Source organism: Dromiciops gliroides, chromosome 1, assembly GCF_019393635.1.
Source record: "Dromiciops gliroides isolate mDroGli1 chromosome 1, mDroGli1.pri, whole genome shotgun sequence".
NCBI classification, from domain to species: domain Eukaryota; kingdom Metazoa; phylum Chordata; class Mammalia; order Microbiotheria; family Microbiotheriidae; genus Dromiciops; species Dromiciops gliroides.
The window spans coordinates 756,283,874-756,303,160 of NC_057861.1; the positions used below are offsets into that span (position 1 = coordinate 756,283,874).

The 19,287-nt window shown below is 41.7% G+C and overlaps 1 protein-coding gene across 1 annotated transcript in view; it reads left to right on the forward strand.

Moving 5' to 3' along the window:
- Positions 1-19,287, forward strand: part of SUGCT (succinyl-CoA:glutarate-CoA transferase) — a 623,067-nt gene that overhangs the window by 493,533 nt on the left and 110,247 nt on the right. The window contains exon 13 of the mRNA XM_044004982.1: positions 3,289-3,352. Within this exon, the coding sequence (XP_043860917.1) occupies positions 3,289-3,352 (64 nt within the window). The remainder of the gene's footprint in view (positions 1-3,288; positions 3,353-19,287) is intronic.

Here is a 19,287-nt window from a genome sequence, read left to right on the forward strand (position 1 = left end):
CCATTTGGGGTTTTCCTGGCAAAGGTACTGGAGTGGTTTGTCATTTTCTTTTCCAACTCATTTTACAGATGAGGAAATGGAGGCAAACAAGGTTAAGTGACTTGCCCAGGGTCATACAGCTAATAAGTGTTTGAGGCTGGATTTGAACTCCTGAAGATGAGTCTTCTTGATTCCAGTTCCATTACTCCATACGCTGTGCCACATAGCTGCCTTGTATGAAAAACAGGAGAATCAGTTACAGAATAACTCCAGCCTCATGCTGGGTGGCTGAGTTAGGAACATTTTTATGCCAGTCACCCAGGATTTCCAGTGACCCAATAATGAGTCCATCAGTCGCTCCATTGCCTGTTGGTGCCAAAGTTGGTTTGAGCTGGAACACCTGGTAGGGTGGAGGAGTAAAAAGAATGTCAGTGTAATGATGTTTGCTGCTAATTCATCAAACTGTTATCCAGGCGGCGTGGCCACTCTTAGCTTCTGTGACTGAAATGAGAGATGCCACAAACCTCAAGGGTGGGGGAACTGGGGATTTGAGGAAATAACTGGTGTTGGCTCTAATTAGCTGAATGAAGAGAAAGGAATTAGTCTTAATGAGACAACACAGTGGCTTTTATTTGTTGATTGTTTTGAGGGGCAATGCAGGTTAAGTGACTTGCCCAGGGTCACACATCTAGTAAGTGTCAAGTATCTGAGGCCGGGTTTGACAACATAGTGTTTTAAAAAGAATAATGAATGTTCGGTGTCTTCTGACACTAATCAAAGGCTGCTTGGCAAATGTGAAATTAGACAACAAGGGAAGGGAAGGAAACATGCATTGATTAAGCACATGCTATTCGCCAGACACTAAGCTAGAACTTGACAAATATAATTTTATTTGATCCTGACAACAACCCTGAGAGGTAGGTGTTATGATGAACCCCATTTTCCAGATGAGGAAATTGAGCTGGACAGAAGTCAAGTGCCTTGCCCAAGGTCATACAGCTAGTAAGTGAGGTTGGTTTTGAACTCAGGTCTTCCTGATTTTAGGCCCAGTGTTCTATCCACTGTGCTACCTAGCCATCTCAAGAACTTCCATCCAGGTTGTAAGCTGTAGAATATATTGTCAAGGGAAGGTTGTGAAATCAGCTTTTCCAGTTTTTTTAGACATGAGTATGATTTAATCTTATATCCTCCATTGAAGTTTTTCTTCTCGAAAGCAAGGGAATGAGTAAAAGGACCACGTGAAGATTTCTACCAGCCTCTCTTGAATGAGGCTCTGTAGAACATGGCATGAGGAATATCCTCCCCCCACCCCACCCCCAAATCCACATAGACATTCTTGAATATATGAATTCCTGGATCTTGCCTTCCACCATCAGTAAGTTCTTCTGCTCACATCTGCTACCTTAATTTCCAGTACAAGGATGAGGAAGCAGCACCATAATGCTTTGGGGGCTTCTTGCTTCTGTGACAGAAAATAGCCATTGTATCATCTTGGAAATGGCCAGACTCAAGGCACTTGTCGTCTTCTCTGATGTCTTGGAAGTGAGATTCTCATCTTTACCCAGATGCTTTAGTATTAAGATTCTTCCCCTGGTGGGGGGAGGATAGCTTGGCATAATAATTAGTGACACATAGTCAATACCTATTGACACAATCAAGACACAAATATTAAATACCTACAATGTTAACACCTACTGTATTACTATTTTAAACACTTACCTGTCCTGATTTCCTCTGTGGCTAGTGTCCAACCTCAGAAATTGATGTGCATTCATTTTATATGTGTTTTGTATGCTGACTGTGTGTCCCTGGGCAAGTCACCTAGCATCTCAGTGGTAGAAGGAGTTTCCTCATCTGGGGATTCCGTATACCTGTGAAATCGCAGATCCACTCTAAAGACCAAAACCAAAGCCAGCTTCTGTTTACTAATGTATGTACACAGGTTGTTTCATGCCAACCCTTTGAGGGCACAGGCTGTTTCATTTTTCTTTGTAGTCCCAATTCCAAGCACAGTGCTTGGAACATACTAGGTGCTCAATAAAGGTTTTTAAAGAATAAAACATAAAAATACAGCATAGAGAGAAAAAGCTATGCTAGTTAAGATGAGAGAGATATTTCTGATTGGCAGTGACATCAGGGAAGGCATGATGAAGGAGGTGACATTGTAGCTACACTTGAAGGAGGAAGAGGAATTGGACAGGCAGAATTAAATTCTTTCCTTGAGTTTTTCATCAAGGCATTTATTTGAAGAACTTACTTGTGAAAGGGAATTTCATTTCATTTATTTATTTATTTAGAATTTTCCCCAAGTTACATGTAAAAAATACATTTTTTACATTGATTTTTAAAAAAACTATGTGTTCTGAATTTTCTTCCTCCTTCTCTCCCCACCCTAAGAAATCAAACGATTCAATATAAGTTATACATGTGCAGTCATACAAAACATCTCCACCTTAGTCAGAAAGAAAACAGACAAAATACCTTTAGAAAGAGGAACTAACAAAAATTATGCTTCAATCTGTATTCAGATACCATCAGTTCTTTCTCTGTAGATGGTTACATTTTTATAAGTCCTTCTGATAGCATCCTGCTCATCATTTCTTTCATAGTTACTATTGCTAACTGTATTGCCCTCCATCCTATTCCTTCTCCTTGATATTTACTCTATTTTCTATCTTCTTTCACCCTATCCATCTTCAAAAGTGTTTTGCTTTTTACTGCCCCCTCCTCCAATATGTCCTCCCTTCCTTCACCTTCCCCCCCTTATCCCCCTCCCCTTCCACTTTTCTGCAGGGCAAGACACATTACTATACCCACTTGAGTGTGTATGTGATTCCCTCTTTGAGACAATTCTTTTTTTGTTTGTTTGTTTGTTTTTTTAAGTGAGGCAATTGGGGTTAAGTGACTTGCCCAGGGTCACACAGCTAGTACGTGTTAAGTGTTTGAGGCTGGATTTGAACTCAGGTACTCCTGACTCCAGGGCCGATGCTCTTTGAGCCAATTCTGATGAGAGTAAGGCTCACTCACTCCCCTGCTCCTTCCCCATTTTCCCCTCTACTCCATAAGCTTTTTCTTGTTTCTTTTTTATGAGCTACTTTATCCCATTCCACCTCTCCCTTTCCCTTTCTTCCAGTTCATTCCTCTTACCCCTTAACTTTATCTTAAAGATGTCATCATGGGGCCAAAGGGAATTTTAAATACCTGTGGTGCTTCTGGTCTTTATGAACACTGTAAACTGCATTGGTGTCTTTGTCCATCCTTTGAGATGAAAGATTTATTCTGTTTTAAAACTTTCTTTTCTCATTTCAGGTGCTACACAATGGGCTGATCATGGAAATGGATCACCCGACTGTGGGAAGGATCTCTGTGCCAGGTTTGAAATGATGAGTTCTTTTTTTCCATACTTTGCCTCTATGGTATATTCTGACATGACTATTGCGGGGAGTCAAGAGCCCCAGAAACAATGGAGAAAGCCATTTTTGTTCACAAGCAATAGATATGCACCCCTCATCTCATCATGTTCTAAGAATTTCTGTTGTGTTAACAAAATGGAGTGAGGATGAGGTGAGAGAGTAAAACTCCACCCTCCTTGTTGATCCCTAAGTGGACTCTTCTCATAAATTATATTGTGTCATCTAAATACTAATATAGGATTGAAATGATTTACAATCTTCACTGTTGAGATTGCTGTGAAGAGGCTACAGATCAGGGAAGGAATGGGAGAAACCATGAGACAATAAGAAAATCAGGCATCCAAAGCATGGGGGAAATATGAGCACATTCTGTAGGGGGTAAGCAAGGGAAGAGATGCCCAAAGAAGGTAGGAAAATAGGAACCCTGTAGCTCTGGTTTGTAAGAGGACAAGTGCTCAGGAGAGAAGAAGTGTGTGATGATGGTGAGAAAGATGTCATTGAATTAATAAATACTAAGTACCTATTGTGTGCCAGGCACTGGGCTAAGCCCCAGGTAGGTAAAAAAGGTAAAAGATAGTCCGTGCTCTCAAGGGATAACTATCTAATGGGGGAGACGACATACAAAGAATGATGCACAAACAGCTATATACAGGATAAATAGGAAATAATTAACAGGGATATAAAAAGGAAATAATCAAGAGGGATAAAGAAGGACTTCCTGTAGACAGTGGGATTTTAATTGGGACTCGAAGGAAGCCATTGAATACAGGAAGTATATTTGAGGAGGGAGAGAGTTCCATGCATGGAGGATAGCCAGTGAAAATATCTCGAGTTAGAAGATTAAGTGTCTTGTGACGACCTGGTAATGATGGAAAATAAACACATTTGTCAAGACCATCTTTGCTGGTTCATGGAAAGTGGCAAGGTCAGGGGAATTCAATGAGGTGAGGACAATGACCAACACTCATGGCCAGAAAATCACATGTCCTCATCAGCCAGTTGGGTCATCATCACATAATCCCATGCAACAATTTACCAATGATGGACTTCCCAATTAATATCTTCAGTTTAGGGAATAGATCACATGGTTTAATTTTTCAGTTTATTTGTGAGTGCTTTGAATACCCTGATTTTCATTGAGTTAATCTATCTATGTTGACCCCTTCTTGACCTTTGCAAAATAAACAAAGATCCACTTACACTCTGAGACCTTGGCCACTTGTGTCTCCTCTATCCTACCCCAGGGAACTCTCCTTTCCCATGAGACAACTGTAGACTCAAAATGGTACTACTCAATTATAGCCTTGGCCAGGACCTGTCACCCAAGTTCCTGTATGTCAAAAGTGATCCAGAAGGAATAGAACCAGGGCCTGTCATGCCAAGCAATCCCAGAAGCACCTGAATCATGGTTCCAGACAAAACAAACAGTTAAACCCATTTGTACAAAAACTATTGTTTTGCTCATTTGTTGGGAGTAGTGGCCAGTTGGACAAGAGTTGCAAAATCATTTTAACCAATCAATTTCTCCCTACTTTGGCTTATAAAAACAGTAAAACTTCTCCTTTGGAGCTTTATCCTGAATTTCTGGGTCTATTTTCTTTGATAGCAACCCTGTTAGAGTAAATTTAAGATGAGCAAGGATGAACCTGTTTGAATGTTTAGCCTTATGCACAATGGATCATATGAACCCTCCCCCTTTCACTCTTCTCTTCCCCTTCCATCTGTGATTGTTTATCCTTCATTGGGTACAAGGGCCAAACTTCTGACTGCAGAGTTATTTAGTGGTTAGAATAGTTCCTAGGATCATAGATGTAGAGTTGGAAGAACCTCAGAAGCCATCTAGTCCAATTCACTAATTTTAGAGAGGAGGAAACTGAGGCTCAGGAAATTTAAGTGACTTCTCAGCCAGCTATTAAATGTCAGAGGTAGCACCCATCAGTCTTGTGTCTCCCATTTCTTATGATTCCCTTTGCTGTCTATGATCCTCCAGGGACGGAAGGCCTTCCTTCATCCATTCTGCTATTAATCAGCCTTCAAAATAGGCTCTGAGTCTGCTTTCAGGAAACCTCACATATTAGAAGTTAGAAGTCAGCTTTTATCGATTTTACTGATGTTTAATATTAAGTGCATATAAATCACCAAGCAAATAAATCCCCCTGTATTGAGGACAGTCTCTTTTCTCTCCTTCTCTGTCTGTTCATCTCCCCTCTTCTTCCCTCTCTCCCTCCTGCCTTTCTTCTCTTTCTTTATGTCTCTCTCTATGTCTTTCTGTCTTCTCTCCTCCTCTTCCTTTCTCTCTCCATCTCTGTCTCTGGTCACTCTGTCTCTATTTGTCTCTTTATTTTTCTGTCTCTCTTTGATTGTATCTGTATCCAGCTATTGTGTATAGATTAGGGTGGGATGGGGTTGAAGAAGGGGGAAAGGACCTGGTGACAGTGTAATGGTAATGGTGGAATATAAGCTCGGTCACCAGCATCCCCATTTACTTCCCCAGCTACCTCTCCTTCACCCCTCCTGCCCTCAGTGGAGTCTAATATGGGTCTTAGCTTAATTGTCCAGGCTGCACATAGAAGGGTGGCAGGAATGGAGAGTTCTCTGGGGATCTGGGCAGAATGCCAACTTGTTGGTGATTCCACTAGATCTAAAAGCTAGATGGAAAGGACCTCAGGACCAGTTCTTTCCAGTTCTCCGTCCATGGTAATGACAATTCTAGCTCAGCCTTCAAGTGCCTGGCTCAAGTCTCTGTCTCCTACAAGAGCAAACCCCATGTTTAGAGACTTCCAAATGTGTTTGAGAAGCCAATCACATTCCAGAGAGGGAAGACAATGGGAAACCCATGTACACAAGCCGAGACCAGAGCAGGCATGACCAGTGGGAGTGTTAGGCTCCACATGACCACTACCCTTCTTGTTCTGTAGTTTTCAACTTAACTTTGACCTGGAACTTCTGCCTTTTTTCCCATTTGCCTGGCACTGGTCAAGTCTAGGCTGAAATAGTCCTGAAACTATAGTAGAAGTGTCCAAATAGCTAGAGAAGCATCACCCAGAGGGTCAGTGGCTGCATCTCAATAAATGATCCACCTCCCACCACCACCACCAAACCCTCTTCTTCCCAGTTCTCTCTCTCTCTCTCTCTCTCTCTCTCTCTCTCTCTCTCTCTCTCTCTCTCTCTCTCTCTCTCTCAATCTATCCAGTATTTACTTTTTCCCCTCCAGTACTGAAAGTTCCTTCTCTTATATCCCTGATGATCAGGGTGAAGAGGCCTCATCCATGAATAGGAGGACCATACCATTCATTCGTTCATTCATTCATTCATTCATTCATTCATTCATTCATTCATTCATTCACTCATGCACGCACTTACTCGCTCGCTCACTCGCTCACTCGCTCGCTCGCTCACTCACTCACTCACTCACTCACTCACTCACTCACTCACTCACTCATTCATTCAACTTGCATTTCAAAGAATCCCACCATCCTCAGGCCTGGAAAGAATCTTGGTAGCCATCCAGACCAATCCATTCCTGAACAGAATCACCACTATAAGATCCCTAACAAGTGGTCGTCCACTCTTTGCTTGAAGAGATATAGTGTAGAAAGAACACTGAATGTGGATTTGGGTTTGAATCCTGCTTCTTCCAATTACATTCTGTCTGATCTTAGGTAAATAAATCTCTTTACTCTTTGGGAATCATCTTCCCAAAGGAAGGGATTAGAGTAAATTACTTCTGATTCCTACCAATTCCCTTGTACCACCTCACCATGCCCTCTGACTCCCCTCTCCCATTGGTGAGTTCTTTTTGGAACCTCCATTTTTAAGGAGAGCCCAGATACCAGCAATGGTTCACTCTTTGAAATCTGCCACCATGTTCTTGTTCCTTTCATCTCCTTTTCATATGTGTCTTCCAACATTTGAATGGAAGTTCATTGAGGGCAGGGTCCATCTTTCTTTTTGCTTATATTTAAGCTTGGAACAGTGGTTTTGTTTTGATCACATAAATCCATCATCCTGTGATTTTTCAATTGAGAATATAAGGGGGCAGCTAGGTGGTGCAGTGGATAGAGCACCGGCCCTGGATTCAGGAGGACCTGAGTTCAAATCCATCCTCAGACACTTGACACTTACTTAGCTGTGTGACCCTGGGCAAGTCACTTAACCCTCATTGCCCCGCAAAAAAAAAAAAAAAAAGAGAACATATCACTTCTTCTTAAGGCAGAGGCGATAACTCTCATTTTGGACAATCATAATTGTCAAGTTTTTCCCAACAACAAGCCAAAGTTTGCAACTTTGTGACGTCCACACCTTCCCTTGTGGCCTTGTTCCTGCCCTCTGGGGCTAATCAGAACAACTTTGTTCCCTGAAATCAAATACTTTAAGGTTTATAAATCATTCCTCACCCACCACACTGAGCTTTCTCTTCTCCAGGTCCTTCAACCAGTTTATTAAATTCCTGCCATGTGCTAGGTGCTATATTGAACTAGACTCAACAAGCCCTGAGCATCATATGTGTTATTCTGGGGACTGACTGCAGCCTCTCTGTCTTTGGCCTTCCCTCACCTCCACTAAGCTCATATTTTTGTACCTTATTGCTGTGTTGCAAAGCTCAGGATTTCTCCAAGGTTGGAAAGACTTTGAGCATAAGGGCCTCAGTTTCCTCATCTATAAAACGAGGGGTTGGACTAGACACTTAAATGTATGTGTTCCTTAGAAGGCCCGTCGTGGCCTGTGGGTACGCCATCTGAAGAGGAGCCAAGATAAGGGAGGAGAAGCTGAATATGGCACGGTCTTTTGGGTATAGGAATGTGCTGAAGGTTTGGAGACCTCGGGGGGCCTGCCCCAGAGAAGGGAATGCCAATGCAAATGAAATCATGGGTCTTTCAAAAGCATCAAACAAAGGTCAGCCTTCTACTTTATAGATTAGACATATCTCTAGTCTGCCTGTTCATTTGTTTTTCAGGCCATTTCTCTGATTGGAGAAATATTTGTTCTAAAGAATCATTCTTAATATGTGCCATCTTTGTTTTGAAATGAGACTGATCTTTCCAGGGCATTTTTGAGATTAGCATCTCACTGTCTCCTGAGAACAGTGCAGCTCTGCTCTCTCTAGGGTCCTGATCGTGAGTGACAGCTCTGTTTACTGATCCCTCCTAGATAGGAAACTGAAACGCAAGCTCTCGTTTCAGGATGTGCTAATCAAAGGCATTTGAGGCAGGTGGGGCAGAGGGAAAGAAGAAATGTCAGCACCAGACGCTGTATTGGTCAGTTAGTTGTCTCAGAGGCAATACTCAACCCCCCCCCCCCAGCAAAACAAACAAACAAAGCCCTCCCAACAAAATGGATTCTGTTTCCCATCTTTGCTTGCAAGCTGATTGTTTGAACTCGGGTTACATTTTCTCATAGACACAATGGCATAAGTGGACATAGGATCTTAAGACTGAGCAACAGAGCTCAGGAAAGTGAATGCTTTTTGGATAACTTTGCAGAACCTTGGACTGCAGTTTAGAGACCAAAGAAGTCAAACAGAATAGATTTCAATCTGTCTTTACAAAGATGTTTTTGGAGTTCCAGCTGGGACGTCAGGAAGAGGTGGCCAGTACGTGTAAATATCTAATAAAAAATATTTATTAAGTACCTACTATGTGCCAGGGCTGGGCTAAGTGCTGGGAATACAAATAGAAATAAAAGGAAAGACAGTTCCTACCCTCAAGGTGCTTACAATCTAATGGGGGACCCATAAAAGGAAGCTGGTCCCCCAGGTAGACCTCCCCTAACACCTCAGGAAGCTCCCACTATTAGGAAGCCATTCTCTTCCTTCTTTGCTTGCTCCCTGGAGCCAAACAGACATGGAATGAAGCAGACATGCCCATATTTTTGCTTTCCATTTCAGTTATGTATTTTGCAATACACCTTTCCATATTTCTAAGGCTTGGTTTCTCTGAATAACTTTCTCCAGCTACTTCCCAAGCCTGGGAATTGTACCTCTTATGGTGCATTTGCAGCTAACTGATCTCTTCTGTGGAGACAGAACAGTCTAATGGACCCAGTAGAGATAGGGACTGATCATGTGATGTTATAGGTATAAGGAAGCTTCCCCAACCCCTGCAGGTTGGCACCTTTGCTGCTTTGGGTAGTCTTAGAGAATTGTCTGGGGCCACTAAGAGCTCCAATGACTTCCTCAGGGTTATCCAGCCAGTTTGTATCAGAAATACATCTTGATATAATTCATTAAGTCTGAGTCTTGCTGGCTCAGGAGACAGCTCCCCATGCCTTAGGCTGTGCTGCCTCTTAAAGGACCCACTGCAGGATATAAAGCTGACTTTCCTGTGTACCCCTTGGTCCCCTGCTCTGCAGGTTTGGGTGCAAGTTTGTGAGCACTTTCCCTATCCTCTCACTTCAGCCTTTTCCCCATCAGAAGAGAGTATGTGATCATTATTCTGCCCACAAAAGTAGGATGTCCAAATGCCCCGATCTCTGATCTACCAATTACCAATTTAAAAGATCTACTTCTTTTAATTTTTTAAAAAATACATTTTTATTGATAGTTTTCTGTTTCTTACATTACCACAGTATCCCATGTACTCCCTCTGTCCCCCTCCCAGAGTCACCTTATATGACAAATAGCATTTTTTGGAGAGATAAAAAAAGAAAAAAAAAGTCAGCACAACTGATAGATATAGTGAAAAAGTTCCAAAACATGTGCAATGTGTAACACTCGTGGACCACCACAATGGGGTAGGTTGGGGATGTCTTCTCATAGTTCTTCATTAGAATCTTACTTGATCTTTATAATTTTGTGGCATTTATTTTTATCTTTTTGCTGTGTAGTTCTATCTGCATTGTCATAGTCACTGTGTATATTGTTTTTGTCTCTCCTTGCTTCACTTTGCATCTGTTCATATAGATCTTTTCAAGCTTCTCTGTATTTATCATACATATCATTCCTTATGACATAGTAATATTCAATCACATTAATGTAGCAGAATTTGTTTAACCATTCCCCAGTTGATGGGCATCTATTTTGTTCCCAATTTTAGCTATACAAAGTGCTAGTATAAATGTTTTAAAGCATATAGAGATGTTTGGTAATCAATGGTTTTCTTTTTGTTCTTTCATTTAAATGTATTTCATTTTTTTCTAATTACATGTAAAGATAGCTTTCAACATTCATTTTTGTAAGATTTCAAGTTCCAAATTTTTTACCCTTCCTCTCTTCCCTCTCCCCTCCCTGAAACAGAGCAAACAATCTGATATAGGTTATATTTGCACAATTATATTAAACATATTTCCACATTAATCATGTTGTGAAAGAAGAATCAGAACAAAAGGGAAAAACCACAAGAAAGAAAAAACCCTAAAGCAAACCAAAAAAAGTGAAAACATTATGCTTTAATTTGCATTCAGACTCCATAGTTCTTTCTCTGGATGTGAAGAGCATTCATAGAAGTTGGGTCCTCTAAGAGGGAGACCCATCTTAACTAATTTGGAACAGGCCAAGTGATTGAAGTGCTGAATTCAGGTTCTGATCAATTAACTCATTGACTATGGCACTGAATGTTGTAGGTGTTGTAAGGTTTGTTATAGTGCCCCGGTCCTGGCCATTCATCATGGGAACAGAGCTGCCCAGTCATCATCATTTCCTAGAGGGCATGAATCCTTTATATTTAATTAGACAGTCTATTAACAAATGCTTATTAGGCCCTTCTACTTGCCAGTCCTGTTCACATTAACTAGGGCTACTTGCCAAGCTAGACAGGTGCTAAACAAAAGGGTTTAAAGACTGATAAACTAACGCCTTGTGAGGTAGACTATTGGCTCAGTTAATATCTTATCATGTGACCCTATGGAGGTCAGTTGTACTGTTCAAACCTCAGTTTGCTCACCTATAAAATTAAGGAAGTAAATTAGATGAGCTCTAAGCTCACATTCAGCTCAGCCTGTGGGCAGTTTTCATGAAATCAGAAAATCTTGGCTGGAAGGACATCAGAAGCCACCTGAGAAGGACTTCCTCTTAAGACGTCCCTCAAAATGTCATCATCTGGTCTCTGCTTGAAGACCTCCTGTGAAGAGAATGAACGTAGCCTCTGGAGGTCACTCATTTTATGCTGGCATGTCTCTAGGTGGAAGTTTTCTTTGGTGTCCATCCAGCATAAATCCACTTCCTGGCAATTTCTACTCACTACTTCCTGGTTCACCTCTGGGACCAATCCCTTTTATGAAAGATAACCCTGCAGATACCTGAAGACAGAAGGCAACCTTTTCTCCTCCCCTCTCTCTTAGGATTCCTCATTTTGTGCGAATCAAACATTTCATCACAGTTATGAAAATTGTAGACTTAGGCCAACGTTCCTTCTCTGCACACATGGCAATGTTAGCATTCATCTTGTAAAGCATTCAGTTCTGAAGTGCTCTTCCTCCATTCCCCTTGTTCTCTGACAACTTTGACATTGGCTTTTCCAAAAGGAAGGACACAACTCAGGCTGTGACCAGCTTTCCAAGCCTTCGCTCAGACTCTGAGGTCTAAGACAGAGTGGTCACTGTCTTCCAGAGTTCCCATTACTCCTTTGGAAAGACGTCCTCCCAACGGGTTATGATAAGGTATCAAGGAAAAATACTTCCAAACAAGACTCTCTTATCGTCCTTTGGTTTTTCACGAAAATATTGCTGCTTATGTATATACTCAGATACCAGGGAGAGTGGACAGAGAAGTGGCATTGGAGTCGAGATGACCTGGCTTCTAGTCATGCTTCTGATAAATCTGGGCCCTTTAACTGGGCAAAGCACTCCTCTCTCAGGACCCAGGAAAATCTTTAAGACCAGACTGAAAGAGCTTTGCATTAAGTGGTGGAGGTGGGGAATGCAGGGAGTAAGGGTGGGGGTGGATGGGAGGGTGGGGCTTTCTTCATTATGAATTCTCAATAACTATGAAATAAAAATTGTATTTCCTCCAACCCCCAGACACATATAGGCACACATGCATCAAAATAGTAACTTTGTTCATTTTTTTCCCCAATTGGAATCATGCAAATTTAGACAAGATCTTCAAGGTGTCTATCTTTTTTTTGTTTTTTTTTTAAGCCCTGGGTCACACATTTTCACTCTATATGCTTTCCATGTCATTGTATAAGATAGAGGAAAGGGAGTGGGTCTGTGATTTCATTGATATATGGAAGCCTCTATAGATTTAAACACAGATATAGCTAAAATACATATACTTAAAATGAATCTACTCTGCATTGTATTACATAATGTATATTTTCTAGATATATATATCCTTTATATGTCCATGTAGCTATCTTCTTCTTCTCTCTCCATATACATGTGTATATATATGTATAACACAGAAGTTTATCTTAAAGGTTTCTATATATGTAGAGCTATAGATTTCTATCCAACCTAAAAGTGAAGTTAACATTTCATAAATGATCCTAGAAGTAGTGGGATGGACAGATGAGATATGTCACTTGATTCACTGTGGAAACCAAAAAAAGTGCAACAGAACAACCAACTTTTCAGTTTAAATCCCATTCTCCATAAAGTTTAAAAATATAAATATTGGTTTTCCTAAAGAAAGCTACATAGAACTTTTATCCAACCTAAGTGGGAAACAGGCTGAGGTTTTGATTGTCCCCACAGGTAAAAATTCCTTTCCAATGGCAAAAAGAAAAATGTCAAGTGTGATGTTGGGGCTAGGATGACATGTGGCTTTTGGGCAAAGAAAAGTACTTGGGAAGTCAGGCTAGGTTGTAGAAAGAGACAAGTGATGAAGGAAGGTGCTTTGTGTTGTCATCCCATGAGAGAAAGCTGGCCAGCCAGTGAACATGTGATATCCTCTGAGATCCCACCTGACTTCCTCCCCAACATCACAGCAGTGGACTGAAAGGGACAGAAATCAGTGGTGATTATGCAAGGATTTACCTTGCAGGTGTGGCCTTCTTTAGAAGGTGCCACTCCCCTAACCAGACCATTGTTCCATTGTGAGGACAATCATCATGGCATACATTATATTATAATATATTATATGTTATGTTGTGTTATATTATATCATTAATGATATTATATCATATCAATCCTAATTTAAACTAAATGTGATTATCCAGCAGCTAAAATGATTGGAAACCAAGCATTGTTAGGTGACTGTAAGCTCTGGATTCTGGGTACCCCTACAGCAGCACACACACTTGAAGATCAGGGATATTTTTGTCCCTGGAGGAACACTTTAGCTTCATCTAAAGGCCACCGAAGTGAGCGATGGCAAATAGCCAAAGGAGACTGGAGCATTATGTGCGTGAACTCGAGTCATGTGCAAGCATCCTGGAGAGAGTCAAGACTGCCTGGGATTTCCTTTACCTCTAGAGCTTGTGACCAGGCTGTCCTAAGCTGTACTCTTAATGTGGAAAAGACAGGGATTGGCGGTGAGGGTGAGGAAGAAACCAGGAGGAAGCGGGGGAGGGAGGTGGAAATGAAGGGGTTAAAAATGTCCCAAGTAGTTAAAAGTGATCCTTAAAGTAAAACAAAATGAAGGGAAGAAAGGAGGGACTGTAGCCATCTCTCTAAAACCACGGTAACAAATGGAGGTGTATAATCTGTCCCATTTATCATATCTACTTAAAAACCTCAGACTTTAAGCTGCCCAGAGCTGAGTCTGGGGCCACACTGGGCCTGTTTGCAGCCAGTGTCCTCTGCAGCTGGAGAGAGAGCTGCCTCCAGGGAGCTGGGGGTGGGGGAAAGAGCTTTGCTTTTGTATCTAGAATCTCTGAATTGGAGTCGAGGGGCAGTATCCCCTGCAAGTGGTCAACCAGGGGGACCTCCCCTGACACCTCTGGACAGCTCCCCCTATTAGAAAGCCATTCTTTCCCTTCTCTACTTGCTCCCTGGAGCCAAACAGAACACATCTAGCCAATGGTTAATAATGATAGCTGCCAATATTTATATAGAATTACTAGGTACCAGACATTGTACTAAAAGCTTTCCAATTAGTATCTCATTTGATCCTCATAACAACCCCCGAAAGTCAGTACTATTATTATCCCCACTTTATAGATGAGGAAACTGAGGCAGAGTTTAAGTGACTTGCTCAAGGTCTCTCAGCTACTAAGTGTTTGAGGTCAGATTGGAACTCAGGTCTTCCTGACTCCATGCATCCTATTCCCTGCACTACCAGACCACCCCCAAATAATACAAAAATAACATAAAAATGTAATAATAATGAGCAACAACTATCATTTCCATAGCTGTTAAGTTTTGCAAATCACTTGACATATATTACTTACTTAAGCCTAACCAAACACCCTGTGAGGTATGCACTCTTATTATTCCCATTTTACAAATGAGGACAATTGGGGCCCTTAGAGGATTAAGTGTCTCATGGCCAGAGCCATATGTATCTAGAATACTGTCTTCCAAGACCTGTGCTTTATCCACTGTGCCACCTACCTGCCTACACAAGGATTCCATGGAGCGTGTTGCCCTGAATAGCAGTAAATTCCAAGATGGCACAATCCGGTACCTTTCCTGAAGAGTCCCTTCCAGACCTAGATCTATGTTTTCCTGATGTTTGATCCCCTGAATATGAATGACTTCCCCACCCAGTCTCTCTCTCTCTCTTTTTTTTTTTTTTTAGTGAGGCAATTGAGGTTAAGTGACTTGCCCAGGGTCACACAGCCAGTAAGTGTTAAGTGTCTCAGGCCGGATTTGAACTCAGGTACTCCTGACTCCAGGGCCAGTGCTCTATCCACTGTGCCACCTAGCTGCCCCCCCCCCCAGTATCTTGAATAAGAGAAGGGCCAAGAGAAATACAGCCTAGGAGCTGCGCTGAGTTGCTGCAGTGGTCCAAGCCAGTCAGGACAAGATTTGCTTATATTCCCCTTGATGCCTTGAGCCCCCTCCTTAATGTCTGGTCCCCTTGGATATACATTCATGGTGGAAGTGGATCAAGGACAAAGAAATGGGCTGGCGTGTGCACAAGGTGGCATTAGCCCTGCCCCTGGTGGCAATGGCGTCCCTGCAGAAGAAGAGGATGCTCCCTTTTCCTGGAGGCTGCACAGCTCTCAGCGCTCCAGCTTAGAAATGAGACTGATTAAGTGGAAGGAAACTTTTAAAAAATATGACAGGGCTGATGAGGTGATTAAAGGATACAATTTAAGTAGTGAAATGTGATGAATCTGAGATGTATGACCTGGAGGAGAGATGACAATCGGGCACATGAGAACATGCTATAAATACTCCAAAGGGATGATGTCAAAGAGCTGGAAAGTGCGATTCATGTGCTGAATGAAGAGAAGCAGCTTTGATCTACAGCACAAGGTATATCGTGGAAATAAGATTTGACCGGGAAGATGGGGAGACTGTGACCCCCTAGGGATTAGAGGATCCTAAAGGCAGAGATGCAGAGCCAGATGGCAATGTAACGGCCATTGGATCCTAGCTTACATCTGGGAGGGATTTTCAAGGCCTTCAAAGTCCCTCCCCTCCCCCTCCCCATTTTATAGAAGGGAAAACTGAGGCCAAGAGATGGGGCTGACCCAAGGTCACACAGCCGCTAAGTGGCAAAGCTGGGATGCCAAGCCTACTCCGTCCTTTCCCTCATGGAAGTCAAGTGGATGATTTGTTTTGATTTAGCAGCTGACGCTTACTTCTAGACCACCCCAAGGTGCTATTTGTTCTCTTCCCCACCCTACCCTCCAATGCAGGAGGGTGAAACATGGGCAAAATGACCTTAATTCTCTGAAGGGCACATCGAGAGCTGACTGAAAAGCTCAGAATGGTCAATAATTTCTCTTAACCTAAACTTAGCAGTGCATTTCATGCTAACTGCACTGGAATCATCATATTATAGCTTTAAAGGTGGAAAGGAATATCTCACTTTGTAAGTGAAGACAGTGAAGCCAAGAGAGGTTACTTGACTTCCTTGCATGACAGAATTAGAATTTGAACTCAGGTCCTCTGATGACTAATCCAGGATGCTTTCCAATGCAGCAAACGGCATCTCAACAACTATTTAGTGTTGCCTACTGTGTTCTGGAGGTTTATTGTACGACATATCTGGGGTTTTCTTCCTTGGTTTAAGAAGAATCACGAGGAGTGACTTGAAGGTTCTAACACAAACATTACCAGTATGTGAGAGTGGGAGTTAGGCAGAACCCTCCTTTCTGAACCAAAGAGAAGCTAGGACACAGCTAAAATTATTTGTCCCTGGTCATTTAGGGAGCCGAGGTACAGCCAGGGTTAGGAGAAATATGTGTGCACATGTATATTTATATTTATATATATTTATTTTTTTATATATACATTCTTTCTCCTTTGAGCAGAGTGAATGTTGATTGAAAAAATTTAATTTCTTATTCCTATTTATGATACTTCTGAGACAAACAGCCCATACTTGCGTTACCTCATTCGCCTTTTTTAGTCATTAGGGCCAACTGCTTATGTCTTTTACATTTGTGCAACTGATTTCAATTTTGAGGAATTCAGTACGAGAGCAGGAACTTAGCTGACATGATATATATCATTTCATTTGGCGATCCTCATAATACTTTCTTTTTTACTTTAATAAATATATAAATGACAGATTGGTATTGATTAGAAAACCAGAACAAATGGGAAAGTTAAAAAAATGATTCGAATAACTCTTCTGGAAGGATTTAAAAGGATACGGGTTTCCATGGGTGGGTGGGACATGAGTGAGACTCTATTACAAGAGCAACCACAACAACAACAACAACAACAAAAGTCTTTCTTTTATACACTTGGAGATTTTTTTTTTTTTAATGGAGACAAACTGAGACGTTGGGCTGAATTAGATAATGCCACCTTGATCACTTCACTGTTAATGGTGTTCCCTCCAAGACTGACCCCAATCTCCTCTGATGTTAGGGTCACAGATCTAGACATCTGTAGTCCAACCCCCTCATTTAACAGTTGAAGAAACTGAGGCCCCAAGAAAACACTCCACACTTTCCCACATGGAGTCTTAGACCAGCTGGCTAGATATAAAACCAGTTACAACTGAGTTTCAAAGCAGTATCTATCTATAAAAGCTATAAGCTAGTAAGTTTTACCTTTGTGTTCAGATAGCTTCTGCCTGATGTCATGCATCCCTAAAGGGGAGGCTTACCTTTTGACATTCTGTATTTTAGAGGTTCTGGTTCCTAGGAGAGTCTCAGTCATCTTTCTTGAAAACGTCAACTTTTTTTCTTAATTAAAAAAAAAATTTCAAACTAGAGTGAAAATCAAAATGACGCCATGCTAGTCCTCGAGAGAAGAGGGCCCCATCTTGCCCTTTTACAGCAATATGATAGCTGAGTTAGAGAAAAGTACAAGTGATGGCCAACACTCTCCATATTGGGGGTTTTATCTCTAATCAAAAGCAGATTTCCATTAGTTATTTCACTCCATTTGCAGTGAATTTCTCTCTCTCTCTCTCTCTCTCTCTCTCTGTTTAAATCTTCCGTTGTGGGTTTTCCCAGCAAGAGCAGTAAAAACAATTCTCATTTTAAAACAATCATTCTTAAATTGGATGAAGAATACCCAATTCCCAATCTGTAGACAGACACTCAAGATGAAGGTGACCTTTATAGTAACCAAGATATCTTCTGTGGGACTTTAGTCTTTTCAGATACAAAAATAAACAAATGAAATTACAACCCCCACCACTCCTTTTGCATCAAGAAGTTTTTTGGGATCCTTCCCATCCATTTTCCCCACCCCCAACTTTCTGTTGCTGAGTATAAGCCAATTTACTAGGGTTAGAGATAGAAAGAAAATGGGATAAGCCAGAAGCAAAACAATGCAGCCCCTGCCTCCAGGATCCATGGGCATCCCCGAGAGATGCCCTCAAAATGGATTGTGATGATTTTGAGCATTTGAGGACTAAGAAGACTTGGCCTTCGGGAAAGAGAGATTTCAAAGCCAAGGACGACTCAAATAGATTTGCTTCCTTTCTCTTTTTCACTTTTTGGGACCCTTCTTTCAAAAGACAGGTGTGGATATGGGTGACAGAATCAATAGTAAGGGTGGAGGAAGGAATGAGAATTTTAAAAAAAGAAGAGGCAGAAATGACACAATCAATCAGTCCTTCTATCATTCAACAAGTATTTATTAAATATGCCAGGCACTGGGCTAGTTGTTGGGCATACAGTGATCACAATGAAAAAAACACAACCCTTCTCTCAAGGCAGTTACCTTCTATTGGAAGAGACAAGATTATATATACAAATACAGAGAGAACATAAATACAAAGAGAATAAGTGCAAATGCCGAGTATTTCAATGAAAGGTAACTTGGGAGGAAAGCAGGGTACTGGTCTCAGGGGATCAGTCAACAAGCTTTTAAATGCTGACTATGTGCCAGGCACTAGAAATACAAATACATCAGGATAAATCAAATAACACACAAAGAAAAAAAGATCCCCTGAAATGAATGAATGAGATTGTTTTCTGAGCACTGCTCACAATTAGAGCATCCTCTGGTTGCCCGGTCAGTGGCCCAGTCCTTTATCAGCTCATGCCCTCTCACTTACAGCTGAGGAAATCCTCCGACAAGGGGGAACCTTCCAGTATTTTTCCAGCACGTCAAGCATCACCCTCTGAGTTGTCAACCCCATGTTTTCTTTGGACGGTTGGTCCTCTTTATCCTTATTAAACATATCATGTATATGAAAGGAGAAGCGAGCATTTTATCCTTGCCGGGAGGTGAGATGGAACGTCAGCTTGTTTCCATGCTCTGGTCTTGGAAGGCAGGGGGGCCCTGCTGGAGCCCCATGCACCATAACTCTCACAGATGGTTGGAGTATGTGTTTGCCATGGCTCCCATAGCTAGGCTTCCTACCTAGGCCACTCTCAAATCACAGAGATTAGAAAGCTGACGAGTGGCAATGGGGTACCCGATGCCAGGCATG